Source organism: Ptychodera flava, chromosome 19 (genome assembly GCF_041260155.1).
Source record: "Ptychodera flava strain L36383 chromosome 19, AS_Pfla_20210202, whole genome shotgun sequence".
Classification (NCBI taxonomy): Eukaryota; Metazoa; Hemichordata; class Enteropneusta; family Ptychoderidae; genus Ptychodera; species Ptychodera flava.
In genome coordinates, this window is record NC_091946.1 from 8,062,427 (window position 1) to 8,079,859 (window position 17,433).

General features: G+C 36.8%; 1 protein-coding gene across 16 annotated transcripts in view; it reads left to right on the top strand.

The window, feature by feature from the left end:
- The window catches only part of LOC139118496 (disks large homolog 1-like), a 176,638-nt gene that overhangs the window by 147,361 nt on the left and 11,844 nt on the right, over positions 1-17,433 (top strand). For all 16 annotated transcript variants that reach the window (XM_070681791.1, XM_070681790.1, XM_070681792.1 and 13 more), the window contains 6 exons: positions 10,595-10,751; positions 11,991-12,093; positions 13,210-13,318; positions 14,143-14,319; positions 15,658-15,736; positions 16,343-16,442. In XM_070681791.1, coding sequence (XP_070537892.1) covers positions 10,595-10,751; positions 11,991-12,093; positions 13,210-13,318; positions 14,143-14,319; positions 15,658-15,736; positions 16,343-16,442 — 725 coding nt within the window. The remainder of the gene's footprint in view (positions 1-10,594; positions 10,752-11,990; positions 12,094-13,209; positions 13,319-14,142; positions 14,320-15,657; positions 15,737-16,342; positions 16,443-17,433) is intronic.

Consider the following 17,433-nt stretch of genomic DNA (forward strand, 5'->3'; position numbering starts at 1 on the left):
TCGTAGGTCGCATATCAGTGCTGTTAATTAGTGCATCTCGTATCATTAATTAGTTATACCATTCATGTCTTATTTAAAGAATGCTGGTTACAAACCTAAACATGAATGGAATGCTCAGGGGAAAAATAACTGGTATAGAAAATGCAAATTAGAGTCCTGAACTGGTAGTGCCTCAACATGTTTTCACAGGTTTTTATAATGGGTAATATTACATGAATTATACTTAATATTAATGTAAACAAGTTTGTTTTGAACCATCATTTGATAAGTAGATTTTTTAGAATGTCCATATAAAAGGGTGGGTGCATGACAAACATCAGTATCAGCACGTATTCCACACCATTCAAGACAACCAGTTTGTGAGTATCTCAATGTTGATTGTTTTGTTGTTATTAATGCAATTTGTTCCTGGTATTTATTGTGTTTAGCAGACATGGTTTACTTTTTCACCAGTTTCTTTTTGTTTGTGTTGGACCGATCTTTTTGAAATAAGCCAACGTATGAATTTATTACTATTTGTCTATTAATGATCAGAACAGGAAAAAAATTCCATAGGGATATTTCTATTCATCAGCTCATATCTGTTGTGTGAGAGTTGGCTGTATCGCTGCTCCGAGTATTTCCAGTCTTTTAACACAGTACCTATGAATCTGTGTCAAACAATGATATATATACTCTTGTCACAGAATTTTTATAACATAATTTTTGCACTGTTGTTTCTGACAGTGAATTTGATTAAGAAAGGCATGCAGGAAATATTTTTTCACTAACTGGCTGTGTTCACTCTGTGAGCAGCATTTTAGGTTTAAAAGCTAATTTCAAAGTGTAAAGAAACAGCTACTCGATTAACAACTACTGAACAGATTCCATTACATTGAGTCAGAATAATATTCCCACTCAGCTTATATTTGGACACTTGAAATTTGATCCTGGAAACTTAACAAAGAAAAACAGAATCAAACTGAGAAACAAAGATGCAAATGAAAGCGATAATTTATGTTTTATTTATTTTTCATTTTTTCAGCTCTTTTGTTCTCAGTTTTTGATGATTAATTGAACACAGTTTGCCACAATACACTCATTTTGAACAGTTAATTTTTTTTGTTCTGAAAAAAATTACATTGAGGTCGATTAAGAATAATTTAATTGGTTGTTAGAATAGATATGTGTAGAACCTATGCCAGGCCTCACTTAACACACTGCAAAGCAGTATTTATAACTCACACAAAATAGATCTAGACGGCGTCGTTATCTCACTCTCTTTCTCTTTCCACTCCACTTTGAGAGATAGTGCGTGGCCGAGACAGTAATGTCAGATCTCTCTATGAAAATTTCATCACCAGGCATCTGTTGACACTGTGCAATGTTTTCCATTCAGATTTGAGGTATATTTGTAGTCTTCCCAGCAGGCAAGTACGGTATTTTGAAATTTACCTTTCTCTAGGGTTAGGTCACATATATAAAAGAGGGTAAGCCATTTTCTAAGTGCATGCCTTTTCTGTTTGAAATTTTATAGAACCTTCTTACCAACGGTGATAATGTGGTTGCCTCCTCCACTTTCTGTAATGGCTGTTTCCAATTTACTTCAGCTTTAGGCTTTCTTTCGGAATTGTCATTATGTAATTTAAAAGTTCTCCTTTTTTTCCTTTTTTTGTGCGAATTTTTTAATTTCCAACAGAGATAGTTAAAAAAGTCCCTCCTTAATGCAGTGTGTTTAAAAATATCAGTGCCATAGACATGTGTTGGTTTTGCAAATTTTTCTTGGAAAGAGGATGCAGCTGGGAGTGAGTTCCTCAACTGTACGCCACATTCTCAAGGGGGTTGATATTATGTAAAACAGAGTTTGATCAGACATGAATTATTCATTGCCCTCATTGCTACGGTAGCATGTGTAATCAAGATGGAAGCCATCTTGATCTGAACACTGACGGGCGTCCTGATGCTAGTGTTTTGACTCCCACTTGACTGCTGTGTCGTGAAGACAGGACAGGAGAGTCGGTGAGTGAGCCAGTCAGCCTACCATCTTTCCAGTGGACTTTGTGTAAGTGAGACTCTCAATTGTAGAATTTCTGAGATGCAGACAGAGCTGGCGTGCATCCTAAAATTTAATGCAATTTGCATCAGTTGTGCTCCTGTTCTGTTCACCATCTCAGTACAGTGGTACTTTAGAATTATTTGATATTTTTAATGTTTTTTTTTATTTCCATTTTTTGCAAGTGACCCTATGCAAGTGTTTTTTTGCAAGCTGGAATACTGAAATTGGTAGTTCCGTGTAGTGGAATGTGTGGCATTTATTTTTACCACTTTCCTTTCTCATTAAGTCGGTCTCTTGTTTCATTGTCAAATTATTCAACTGAAATAAATCGTCGTGATTACCAATAATACAGGGCATAATTTTATATACCATGTAATCAACTAGTAATCTCGGATTGGCAGAACTCAATGTAGTCAGGCAAAGTTACTAAATATAATTATGAATCTGCACTGCTTAAATGAAATATTAAATCCGTTGGCTTAGGTGACTGAGGGCTTAGGTAATGCAGGCATGAAACTGGAAATAGGTATGTAAATATAAGTTAGCATCTGAAATTTTGTTGGAGGATTTTCAGAGGTAGGGAATATATGATGTAGACTGATAAAGGGAATTTAATGATGAAAATGGAACGGGAGAATCTGAAACGAAGAGAGTGGTGCTAGAGGCTGTTTTGTGTAATTGGGAAGTGAAAATCTGACATATCTGAGGAGAGATTTAGAGCAGGTCAAGGAACGACCATGACTCTTGCACATTTTGACAAGCTAGCATGCCTTGGAATTGAAGGAAGGAGTAAAAATGTGATTGGAGAGAGAGAGAGAGAGAGAGAGAGAGAGAGAGAGAGAGAGAGAGAGAGAAAGTGAGAGTGTAACCCACAGGTAAGTTGATAGAGCCTAAAGCTAGCTGGAGTCATTTGTTATCCAAAGTTATCATTGCATTCTAAAATACCCATCATGAGAAAACACCGCTGCCAGTAATTGTCAAACAGTGTATTTTTCTGTCAGGCATGGTTGATCTATCAGTTCATGTCAGAATCTACCGAGTGGATAGCAATGGTCTAGTGTACTGACTGATTTCATATTACAGAATATTGAAGGTGATAATGTTAGATGTTGTTTTTGCTGAGGAAATTGACAAGGACACTTACTTTATTCAGGAAAAGAACGAAATAATAGTTTAAAAGTTTGCAATATTGATCCCTGAAAGCTTAATATAAAAAGGGTTTAGATCATCTTTGCAGCCATGTGTCTGATATCACAAGGAATTTTGCAAAAGTTCATGGCAATTTGCCAAACTCTTAAGTTTAAATCTGCATCACTGGTCATATTCTGTTTCTCAACAGTCAGAAAATCAATAAATGCTTTTGTACTTCTTTACATACGCCCATGAACAATATTGCCTTGATCGGAAAAATCTCATGGCATCTTGTAAAATATGTACATATTTACACTCTTGTTGTCATCAATTGCGATTTAAATGTCAATCAGAAAATGGTGTAGAAATTTGTTTGTGAAAATTTAATCATCCGATATGAACAGAATGCATATCAATAATATGATATTTCTGCCCACTGGCTATTTTTCTGTGGTTGTTAATCAGGGCAGAGGAAAAGAATAACTGAACCCTGTAGACATAATTCAAGACTGGAGGATCATGTGCCAATAGTGCTGCCCAACAATGTCCCCGTTAAAAATTCAAGTTTTTTGTACTTAATACTGATTTTGATTATTTGGTACAAAAGATATTTTGTCGTTGGGGTGTAGCTATAATGTTTTGGAAATTTTTTTTCTGACATTTTAACAGGGGTGCGGTGCATGTTTGATACTTATTTCAGTTACTTGGATAAGTAATTGATACTCAGACTTGCAACACAGAAGTCATGTCTTAGGTTATCACTCACCGGTGGAAAACAAGCGGAAAAAAATAAAAATAATCAATAATAGCGTCTCAGACTTGTCCTCGCTGTACACTCTGTGTTCTTATGACAAGCCAGAGAATTTGATGGGATTAGAGTCAATATTCTATGAGTATTTAGGCAAATCCAGTCGGCATCTCTAGATTCCAGGCCCCTGTAACATGAAGCTTTTGGAGAAGCAGAAATTGATCAAGAAATGGAACTTTCATTTGATATTGATCAAAGCTGGAAACTAAATCCTAGACGGGGCATATTCGATCAATGGAAACAAGGTTGGTTCATGGATTCAGCCAAAATTAGATTATGAACCAAGACTCCATTTTAGTCCCCACGGACACCGTCCGGGGGGACTTATAGGTTTGGTCATGTCCGTGCGTGCGTGCGTGCGTCCGTGTGTGCGTCCGTCTGTGCGTCCGTCCGTTCACGCAGATATCTCAGAGATGCCTGGAGCGATTTCATTCAAACTTGGTACAAGGATTACTTCATATGTCATACAGATGCACGTCGATTTGTTTCGTGATACGATCCAATATGGCTGCCAGGCGGCCATTTTATTACGATTTTTTCATGTACAGAGCAACAACTCAGGCATGTTTCAACTGATTTTATTCAAAGTTGATACAAGGACATTGACCAATGTCATAGATATGCACTTCAATTTTTTGGGTGATACAATCCAATATGGCCGCCGTGCGGCCATTTTGTTACGATTTTTTCATGTACAGAGCCATAACTCAGGCGTATCTCAATCGATTTTATTCAAAGTTGGTACAAGGACATTGACCTATGTCATACATATGCACGTCAATTTGTTTTGCGATACGATCCAATATGGCCGCCAGGCGGCCATTTTATTATGATTTTTTCATGTACAGAGCCATTACTCAGGCATGTTTCAACAGATGTTATTCAAAGTTGGTACAAGGACATTGACCAATGTCATAGCTATGCACATTAATTTGTTTTGTGATACGATCCAATATGGCCGCTGTGCGGCCATTTTGTTACGATTTTTTTATGTACAGAGCCATAACTCAGGCATATCTCAACTGATTTTATTCAAACTTGGTACAAGGACATTGACCTATGTCATACACATGCACATTGATTTGTTTTGTAATACGATCCAATATGGCCGCCGTGTGGCCATTTTATTGCGTTTTTTCATGTCCAGAACCATAACTCAGACATGTATCAAGCGATTTTATTCAAAGTTGGTTAAAGGAGATTGACCAATGTCATACATATGCATGTTAATTTGTTTTGTGATACGATTGGTCATACATTTGCACGTTAATTTGTTTTGTGATACAATTCAATATAGCTGCTGTACGGCCATTTTGTTATGATTTTTTCATGTCCTGAACTCAGACATGTATCAAGCGAATTTATTCAAAAGTATTTTTATCACAGTATTTTTATCACAGACCTAATGAAGAGGACTCTATCCTCTCTGAGGACCTGTAATCAAAGTACCCATTAACAAGTGGGGACTGTGTCATCAACGATGACTTGTTTTCTCTCCCTTCTTGTTTTTCTTTCATTTTCACCAATTTTCAGGAGAGCCACTTTACAAGGAACAAGGCCAAATTACATGGTATTTCAATTAATAACCACATATGAGGAAAAGAAGCTATTGTGTCATAATTTTAGAGTCGTGTCTCTCATTATTTTTGCCACAGATATCAAAATTTCAACAGTGAAATGCTAATTGAACCAGTACTTAGTCATGTCACAGCATGATCAATGGTAGAAGGAAATTTCCCACTTTTCACAAAAAGGCACGAAATTTAAAGAGAAAAAGACTTCATTCAGTGTCATGCTGCTTTGCTCTTTGCATAGTCACATGTTTTGTATGAAATCTTTTCTTTTGAAATATTCTTCTCATGACATCAAAGGGTGTATTACCGATGTAGCATATCAAGGATTCATATTGTCTGCATGTGTTCTTAGTGTTTCTGCATGAGGGCAAGGCGTACACGCTTTACAGCAACTACCTGCCTCCAAGCTACAACCGAAATTACTACTTGCATTCAACATTTCAAGGTGAACTCACCAAATGGCCCTTTATGGTACTCCTTGAAATGTCAAACGTGAAATATTCCTGGTAGTAAAATGCCGTCATCCATGTATTGTGGCGATGGAGAATATAGAGAGCTGACTATTTTTAGATGCTCAGTCACTCTTTAATGACTATTTTTAGAATGCCAAGTCTTGCCATTAGGCAGAAGAATGGGAAGAAAGGTCAGTGTTGTGTTTTGGGAATGCAGCTAGGGTCAAAGGTCAAGGGTTATACGAGAAAGTGCAAAGGTCAACATTTGGAGAAGGAAAAAAATACCGATGTGATTTGTTGTATATTTGATAGAATGACGTTATTAAAATTCAGTCATCTGTTTCTGAGATGTATCTAGGTATCATGTGAAATATTTAATGTGCAGGTAAGTATGAGAATGCAAACCTAGAATTGTCAATGAGATTCTATTCTTCAAATGGGAATAGACGCATGATATCAAGTTGCAAGTATGGAATCATATAAAGCTATGTGAGTTATCCAGTACTTCACTCATTGTAATAGACTTCCAAACAACATTTTCTCATCATTCTGTGAACAGTTTCCGCTCACAGTGGGGAAAATGGATAAATATAGACATGATCACTTAATCACCCTTTTCTAGCAAGCCTTTGAATTGAATTAATTCGAACCATTACACTGGTGTGGGTGACTCATGCAGGAGGAAGTCTATAGAACAAACTGTGAGGTATTGTATATTGATGAATTTGATGATTTTTGACAGTTAACGTGATCATGATCAAATCAGTGTTGTTTTGTGGTATTTTACCATCAAAAGCACATTTATTTGCAGCTATCAGGTTTCATAGAGACTTCTACATTGAGTGAAAGCCTGACACAGAAAATGCTTGTAAAAGCCCAGCGTGTTAGTCTTTTCTGAACAGCGTTTGACCTAAATGTGGAAGCGGTTGTATCATTCATAATTTATCAAGAAATGAGCCTTGTAAATTTTGATGAATAGGTAGAGGAGGCCTTCAGGGCATGGGGAAAGATCTAGCTACTCCAAATGCAATGAAAATGTTGAATGCCGTGACCTGGAAGTGTCTGAAGTATTTTATTTGTCAAAGAGAAAATGTTGCCTGAAAATGTAAAAAATGTCACAGTTTGTGACACAGTTTTCTTGACTTGTGACTTTTTTGCTGAAAGTCATTCCAGTAATCTTCAAACCATTTTTGTGCACACATCTATACGCATATCAAAATAGATGATGTGCTCACCACACAAAGACATTCACTCACACAAAGCATTCTGTTTCCATTTTATTATTTCGATTTCCTCAACAATGTTCAAATATGCCTCATGGTATAATCTTCAAAGGGAAACATAATGTTTGCCAAATCTCTCCAGAGCCACACTTTGATTATTCTTTGCAACGTCAACAGTAATTTTAGAATATTTAGACATGCAGAGAACAATTTGACAGGAAAAGTAGAACGAGAATGAATATTGTGATGATGAAATATTGCTTCCTCCAGACTAATAATCAGTGCAGTCTGTGTAATATGCAAATTTCTGACATAACAGTACATGCATTACAAGCATAGCGATATTGAAAATTTGTCATTTCGTCATCAGTGATGAAATTTGCTTTTCTGATAAAAGTGAATCATTCCACTTTAGCATGGAAACTAAAAGCCCTGCTTTTCATGGGAGGTTTTAATTTTATACCATCTTTAATTGACAGATATTCCAATATGAGTGATTTCATAAAGTTCTGCAATAAGGGTAGTCGATTTTCCGTGCAGGCCAAGATTGAGATGATCAAGCATGGTCAGTTTCTGCTGAAGTTATACGTCTTTCATGGAAAGGATTTTCAATCTTCAGCAAGGTCCTTGATGTATAGAAATACTTACATGAATTCTCGTATCAAATAATGCTGTGTGCTTCCCCCAAAGGTTTCAATTTTTTGTCGGCTATAGATCTCATAATCTGTTACAGGGCTTCTGTACATCACTTTGTGTCTCTTGATAGATGCATTACATGACTCAGTGTTGTATTGGGACCAGGAAAGATTTGTAAACTGTAGGAATCATTATATAAAGACAACAGAGCACTAACAAGCTTGAATGTGTATTGCCCACATTTTCAGAAGAGTTGGTTTAAATATTACTTTTGTGCAAGACTTGACATGCGTACTCTGTGCTGGCTGTGTGACGTGTGTGAGAATATTACATTCACTTGATTAATCAGCAGTTGCTGTACAGCTCTAAATTTGCACAATTTCAGAACAACCTATCATAACTTATCGATTCCTACAGTGCGTACGAGAAATGATAAAGTACACCCCTATCAACATCTTATATATTTATAATTACTATTTGTGTGAAATGCAAGAAAATAACATTGTTTTGTAACAAGTATTTTAACCAAGAGGGTCATCTCCCAATTATTTGCAGAGTCAATATTACTCTATTTAGTGTTTTTTCTTTTTCTGTAAAGTTTGTTATCGATTTGTAAAATGTCATAAAAATGGCACAGGGGGAATGAGAGAGAGACCGAAGACAAGGGTGTGTTTATCTAGCAATATCTGTCAGAGAATTCATATGTGTTAGTGGCTTGTGTGTGATCTGTTCTGTAAGTTAATGGCAATCTCCATCTCTCTTTGATGTTGCTTTCATTTGAGTACCTGATGCTGAGACTCTGAGTAGAAGCTAGCTTTCATGTTCACACTCACAAAATCCTCTTTTCAGTGCTCCAGATTGATGTACAGATGATTTTTAGTGGGAACGCTTACACCATTGTCAAGTTCATGATTGAATTTTGCCGGTTGACTATTGCGTTTTTCATTTCAAAGAGAACTGTTGAATTTGGATCTGTGTGACCTCTGACTCAGAGGTCACAGCCTTCCCTTATTTCAGATTCATTGACAATTACGGCATTGTCCATTGTGAAAAATGAGGACATTCCCAGGGGGAGGCATTAGAGTGCAAACTTTGCGTCTCGTTCTGTTTGTATGATTCTCCATGAAGATGAGCAGGCCATGGTGATCGTTAGTTGAAGGTGTTGCCATGGTGATCTCATCTTTTGACACTCAAGACTGAATTGAAAATCATTGAGTTGTCCAATCCACCAAACTGCCAGTGTAGATGCGGTTTTACATCAGTGGTGTCCTGCGAGAGCTGAGTAGAATGCTTGGTGTGTTGCATGGGCAGTTTCAGTGTTTCTTGGTTTTATAGAGCTATTCTGGGATCAGAGCATACCCTTGGTGAGTTTGTCATCATATGTTTTTAGGATTAGAGATTTACACACCAAATGTAACAAACTGACTGCTTGATTGATTAGCTGAGCGGGCAAATCCAAGTTGATCATGTGTCAGCTGTGTTCCGCGGCATCTATATGTTTACTGTGTAGTTCCACTATCTTATGGTTTGACTTCATCGGTTATCAAAATATGATGCCTGACTGAATGTGTTCTACAGTGAAAATGCTACTCTTGTGTTTCTATCAGATTGCAATGTATTGATTCAAGGTGTGTCTTTGTCAAGCTTTTTAGTTGCGATATTTTCACTAAGTGTGTCTGTTCGTATACAGGAATATTGGTTCCATTGTGTAAGCAGTGGTAATAACAGTACACCTTTACAAGTCGATTGTTGTTATCGCGTGTCCATACAAGCTGATTGTACTCTGTACGCATCGTGTTTTCATCCATACAACCTGATCTGTTAACATCTGTATGAGACATCACCATGTTACCACTCAGCTCAGTGCAACCCATCACAAATTATTGACTTGTTTGTGTGAATTCAGAATAGATTTCTGTTATTTGCTGGTACATAACAACTTGAGGCACATCATAATGATGATGCTACTATTGTGGTATCTCTATGATTGTCTTTTTCTGTAATATGATATCCCTCTGCATCTGCAGTGCAATATGAATAGCGCAGACTGCTGCTGGCATAGACAGTGGATAAAATTAGACAGAATCAAACTGCACCCTGCTATATCTCTTCATTTAGGTCACTAATGCCCAGTTTGTGCATCATATCACTCTGAATTTGATCATGGATGGACATTCCTAATGAGAAATATCAGTGACATATCCAACATCACCAAATCACAGTCTTTTGCAGCAACTGATCACTTCATAGTCTGATTTACAAAATTTCACACCAAGCATTTCTTTATGGAAACTAGAAATCTAGTGTCCACGTTTCTATCTGGTAAAAATTTCCAATTTATACATCTGACTTGACAATCAATGTATACATTTTACTTTACAATCAGGACTATCATTTGATTGAATTATTATCAGCACTTGCATATTTAATGAACAAATTAACCCTTTGAGCACCACAGTCAATTTTTGTTGCCTTCATAAAATGTTCTCCAGTCAATTTTTTTTCAGATTTCTGTCACAATTTTAATGAAAAAGTGTAGCCAACAAAATGTGATGTCCATTTCATCCATAACCATAAAAAAAATGCAGAAAATTAATAAAAACTGGTAAAATGTTACACTAAAATTTTGATGGGAAAAATTACAGCACTCAAAGGGTTAATGATAATTGTACTACTAATGGTGGTATTATACATTTTCCATAACAATTTCTCACTGTGATATTTTCTGTTTTCAGAGAACCACGTAAAGTAGTATTACAGAAGGGGACGACAGGGCTAGGTTTCAACATAGTCGGTGGAGAAGACGGAGAGGGTATATTTATTTCCTTTATTCTAGCTGGCGGCGTGGCTGACCTCAGTGGAGAATTGAAAAGAGGCGACCAAATCCTTTCGGTGAGTTTTGAATTTCTGTTTTGTATATCATGCAAGATTTATGAGTCCCTGTACATAAAAGCATGTGTTAATTGTGTCGTCAAATGTTCTCTTCCTTGAATATCATTTATGCTGCATCTAAGCATTTTTTGGAACTAATTTGGTATGATTCTGAAAACTACAGAAGGAACACATGTTTGAATCCTTCTAAAACAGTAAAATTTAATGTACTGGCTGAGGCAAAGACTGTCGCAAAGTAAGTTTGATCTTACAATGTGTGTATGACTTCAGGAATTTCATTACTTAGATGATGAAGTCGTGGAAGAAGCTTCTCTTGCAGTTTGTCGTCTTTGGTCCTGTGGGGAATATTTGCTCAGCAGAGTATGTACAGAGTTTCAAATGGATCAGTATATGCAATGGATCTCTAAAATAAACAATATTAATATCAATAATTGTAAAAAGTATACAAAACAATGTTCAATACAACCATAGCCTCGTAATACAATCAGCATTGAGCATGAAGTAGGTCTGTCTTTGTACATGCAGGAACGTTTACCTTGAACTTGAGATCACTGTATTTCACTTCATTGCCTGACATCGCAAATTGCTTGGAGAGGTGCACTTATATGAAGGTGTTCTTGAAAGTATAGGTATCAATGTTAATCAAGTCACAGAGAGTCTTTGAAATGGTATTATATGCTTTAATAAGCTAATTTCATTGCTACTGGTTACTGCATGCTATGATGAGCTAACTTGTTTACCACTGTTTGTTGATACCAACACAATGTGGAACATTCAAGAGGCTGTTTCTGAGCATAGCTGATACCAAATAATGTATAAAGGACAAATAACCTGTCTTCATGTCACCAACCTTGGCACAAAAAATCAGAGCAAGCGCTGGCCCAGTGGCACTTGGTTGGCAAATTTACCATGGAGCAAGATGATGCTTACAGTACTTGCCTATCATATGGTACTAGCCAAGACAGACTTAGAACAAACAGTTCATTTGGCTGTGATGCAAGTTTAACCTGTTCTCCCCTATCCCATGTGAACAAGTCAACACTCACCATAAATAACAATGGGTTTGGGCCAAACCATTGTGTTGAAAGGGTTAAAGTAACAAAAAAGCATGGAAACTGAAAGCACTTGACAGACACAGAAAATAGTCACAGACAAAGAGACATGTGGACTCAGGCAAAACACAATGCTGATGTTCCAACATCTGAAGTCACCATGTTTTGGTTCATTTCTCTATGACAGGTAAACAGCAAAGACTTGACACTGGCAACCCATGAAGAAGCTGCAGCTGCACTCAAAAATGCAGGCCAGACTGTTACCATAGTTACGCAGTACAAACCTGATGGTGAGCAGCACCCAATTCTTGTTTTGTCGTCATGAATAGTCATACGGGGTGCGATTGTGCATTGATGTTTTTGATGAGCTGTGCGTGTGAATATATCTGAAGAATATTACTCCTCTTTCTTCAAAGTGGTATTTATTTCTATGGTTTTTGTCAATGGAACCTGGGAGAAACAGGATTAATATAGGTGTCCCATGGTGCAAATATACATCAAGTCTGTATGACACTTGCCAAATAATCAAGTACATGAAATTGAAACACCCAGCTAATAAATAAATATATAGGCACATCTGTATACATTTCAATAGTCTTTGAGTTAATGACATTGCCCACCTAAATGTTGAAAATGGTATTTTATTGTTAACAGTGCAAAACAATCACACAAAGTAAAATGGGCTAATGCAAAATTAAAGCCATAGAAAATTGTTTCCATGAAATCCTCGAAAATTAAAAAAATGGCTAAAAGATTAAAAATTCTAGATTGGCTATACAAATGCTTACAGCCATGTAGTGTATATATGGATTAAGTGACATCGCTGCCAGCACTGCGCTGTTTTATCTGTCTCCATGATAATGCTTTGTGCACTGCCCCTTTGAATTGATGTTTCACCTTGATGTCCTTGCAAAATTCCAATCTGAAATATGAAGGGATTGAGACAGATATCATATTTGCATGTAAGAGCCAGCAGTCTTTGTAGGAGTGAATCCTCTTTGGCAAACGAGTTCATGAGTGAGAGATGAACAAAGAAAACATTGATTCGTTGCACCCATGTAACATTGACAGCCACTGTTTGTAAAAAGTGCAAACCTTCCCTACATGTAAATTTGTCGGTAAAGCTGTGCTATTTTTGGCTCTACTGTGTATTTTTCAATCAGAATGCCAAAAATAAACCTAGACTGTCACTGTAAACCCCTGCAGGTGTATCGTTTCAGCAAACAACAATGTTTTGATGACCTTGTACTCAGTGTGCCCTGTAAGCGGATTTTGCACACTGCTGAGCGTCTCTTTGACCTAAGAAAATTCAAATTTGACGTGAGCTACAGGGTTGATCTTTAAGGAAAATTTGTGAGATACTGACTTTTTGCTTTTCTTCTTCTTTTTCTTCATACACCAATCAGAGTACAACCAGTTTGAAGCAAAAATTCATGACCTCCGAGAACAAATGATGAACAGTAACGTGAGTCCGGGAAGTCTCAAAACATCGGCCAAAAGATCACTTTACGTCAGGTAAGACCCTTTGAGAACAAATAGAGGAAAATTAGAACTAGTGTTGGTTTTTCACAGTTTCATCTTAAATATTACATAAAGTGTAACATAATTTGATAAGGAGATGCAGAACTGCCTTGCATGATGACTAAATCAGCATAGGTCACATACACAGAACATTACTATGTAATAATATACTTGTCTATTTTTCATTGACAAGATTAATGCTTTAAGTTGACAAGTTTCTCCAATCCTTCATTGAATCTTCGAAAATTCCTATATGGCTAGCAAGAGCCTAGGTAGTTATGAAGAAAGTTACAGTTCTACAGTGAATAATGTGACTTAAAACATGGTTTCATGTGCAGTATTTCAGTTCCAGAGCAGTTTGTTTTGTAATTTCTCTGGCGTTCCCACTGCAGAAAATAACTGATGTACACGCTATCTCATCTGACTTGTTATGAGTAGTCACACGAGACAAAGTTCATCTACAAATCCAAACACGTATAATGATCACAACTAACTAGATACACACCCAAAATTCTTTGAACAAGGAAGCCATTAAAAACAATAGTGTAAATGAAACAAATTTTTTATAAGAAGGCCGAGCAATGTCTGACAGTTAGGCCTTGTGAAGTCAGACAATGCCTCCAATGGATAGTGAGGGAAATGACAAAGGAAATATGTCCAACTGTGTTTCCTTCCGAATGTGTCATAATACATTGCCCCCTCAATGATGAAAAGTGTATCATAAAAAGAGAAGAATGGTGTTTTATAGATAAGATGAAGCAACCAGACTACTCTTCATGTGTTTGAATTGTTTATTTTGGTGTTCTTTTTTTCCTCAGGGCACTTTTTGACTATGACAAGACAAAGGACAGTGGCCTTCCCAGCCAAGGGTTGAGCTTTGAATTCGGCGATATGCTCCATGTGGTCAATGCAAGTGATGACGAGTGGTGGCAGGCGCGGAAGGTCGGATACGACGGTGAAGAAGGAGAGACGGGCGTTATTCCAAGCAAAAGAAGGTAAGTAATGTAAAGCCATGATTGTTGTGAACAAGGTGAGCCAGTCAAAGTGGCACTCAGTATCTATGAATATTCCCTGTCAACAGCGTGTCAGTATCACATGATATACATATTAACACATTTCACATGCAATAGACAGTACCTCTAACTTTTGATAATATACTCATAATTGTTGTTCCTTAAAACAAGTACATTCGTTTCCAAATAGTATTATTTAGATACAAATTATTAGCTTTGGAGATATAGCTATTTGAGTATAATATGCAATGAACAGTTGTTGTGGACAAACAAAATTCTAGTCCAGACTAGAGTGCATTAGCCTACATTGGTATTGCTGACACAGACACAGGGTGTTTTCACAAGTTGAAAACTAGACATTTGGACTTCAGGAGTAGAACAAGAAATTGTAGTTTTGTGCATCGAAAAATTTACACCAAATAGAGCTCTAATGTATTTCACATAAATGAAGGTGACAATCTGGTAAAAAGTAACTTGGGATGTGAGTATAGTGTCAATATTACATGAACATCTTTGAAACTGCAAGTAAATGTAACTTTTAATGAATTTTTCACTAGTTTTGCTTTAACTGTCAACTAAACTTCCTGCTCTACTCCCCAAACAATGTTGAGATGCACTGTATTCACCTTGTCAACTCAGCCTGTACACGTGGTAGGTTTGGCAAGACTAAAATTTATACGTAAACCATAACAGTGCATTTTACGTGTATATACACTGTGTTGACAGTCTGAATAATGGGTGTTTCAGTGTGCTGTAGGGATTGGAACAAAAACTTATAATTGACATAAAAAAGCAAAACGAGTGAAAAAAATCGTCAAAAGCTACCCCCCACTGTCCCGGTATATGCTTGCTGTAGGCAAAGACAGGGAATGTCAGTTGAGAACCCACAACCAAACAGAGTAAATCATGATGTAAGAGAGCTCAGTAGATTGATGATTAAGTTAAACTACAGTTGAAGCAGACAAATAGTTGATCTACTCCCAGCAGACATGAACAACCTCTATGATTGGTAGATATCATGTAAACTGACATAGAATAGTTTAAAGCAAACAAGTGTTTCGCCCTCTCTCAGAAAACCTATCATTCTGACTCAATTAAAAGTCAAAGTATAGAGTCCTTTTAGTCCCTGGTGTGCTTTGTGGTGATTTTTCAGATGCATTGGAGTAGCAGAGAGTTAGCATTCAAATACAGTGAATACCTCCTTGACAGATCCACTCATTAAAGTGTGAATATCATCTATGTTGATGATATCTTTCCATTAGCCTGGGACACTGTTGAACATTTTGTTGAAAAACGTTTGCCTTTCTGTTTTTTTCACAGAGTGGAGAGAAAAGAGAGAGCCAGGTTGAAACAGGTGAAGTTTTCTCAAAGAGGCGGCGGAGATGCTGACAAAAGCAGGGTGAGTTGTAACAGCTCTTTGATATCAAGACTATCAACTCAATCCACACACTTTGAAATGTCCCAACACAAGACAAAGTCAGTTAGAAAGGACTTGTGCGTAGACTTTGAAGAACATAGCAGATGCTTTACACAGTCTTTACAAATAAATAATAATAATAATAAAGTTGATAAATAAAGTGCCTAATCTCCATGAACTGTGGGCACTTTACAATAGTAGGGAAGAAAGCAAGGTAGTGTCTGAACAGACAAGTCTTCAGAGCATGACGAAAAGATGTTAATGACGGGGAGTGCCGGAGATTAAAGGGGAGATTGTTCCAAGAAAGATGACCTGAGACATTTGCTTTAGACCCTGTTACTGCTGTTTTCTAGTACAATTAGGTCCAAATGCCCTTTTAAAAAAAATATTATGGGTCCAAAGCATAGTCACAATTTAAGTGTGTATTTTTACAGCAAATGCTGGCTTAAACTGATCAGTATTTGAAGTCTTTGTACTGGAGATTTTGTCATTGGTTTTTCAGTGAAGTGGAGATGAATATAGAATTGATTTTAACTTCATGAAACCTGGAAATTATTTTTTAAATGCTCTGTTCTTTTCTAATTACAGACTTCGTTTAATGAAAAAAGGAAAAAGGGCATTGTATTTTCTCGAAAATTTCCTTTCTACAAAAGTCGAGACAGTGACCAAGACACAAGTGATGCAGAACGTAAGATTGCAATGAATGTTGTGTGCCGTGGTGTATGATTGATTGTGATCAAAAAGTATCAGTTAATAACAGAGAGATGGTGTTGACAAGAATATTGTATCTGTTTGCTCTGATTTGCCTGAAGATTGAAGATTTGAAACACTTGTGAAAGTGTTCAAAAATTTCAACCAAAATGTTTCAAGTCATGCAAATATTTGGACAGGAAATCTACATTACGTTGTGTTGACCAATCATTTTAAACTCAAAATCTCAAAATGGTATGATTCTTACGATCTAGTTGTTTGGCAACATGGTTGTTTGGCAATTTACCATGAGTTTTCCACTTTTAATTATGGCTGAACACAAGCTGAGATATAGCAGACCCTGATTAAATTTGAGAGCTGGTACATTGCCAAACATCATCAGGGGATATCCTACAAACATTTGGAAAACGTGTATGCATCTAAACAACATTAATTTCTTCTGGCCTTCATACTGTAACAAGCATATGGATATCATCCCAAATGTCCACCAGACCTGCATACACAGCCTTTTTGATGAGGACAGTGTTTGTATTTGTCAGCATTATAGCATATGACTCACAGTGTTTGATGTAGCAGTCATTGACACAAACTATAGCAGATTATTGAGGTGTGGTGTACGCACTACTATATTTATCACAGAAGAATTTTAATGTGTTGACCTCTGAACCTTTGTTGTAAGTTCAGCTGACTCAGTTTATTCCCAGCGTCCAGCCCATGTAAAATACAAGAATTGATATTTCTGTGAATGAAATCTTACTATTGGTCAACTTTCTGTCCTCATCTCAAAAGAATGCTATTTTCAGTCTTCTAGCAAGGCTACTCTCCTTTCGGTTTAGAAATTCATGGAATATTGTTGCATCTACACTACACAGATTTCAAGTTACAAATACTCAGCAATGTATATGAATCACAAAGTGCCATGGTTTTATTCAGTTTTGTTCAAATATTTGTCGACGGTCAGTGCACTG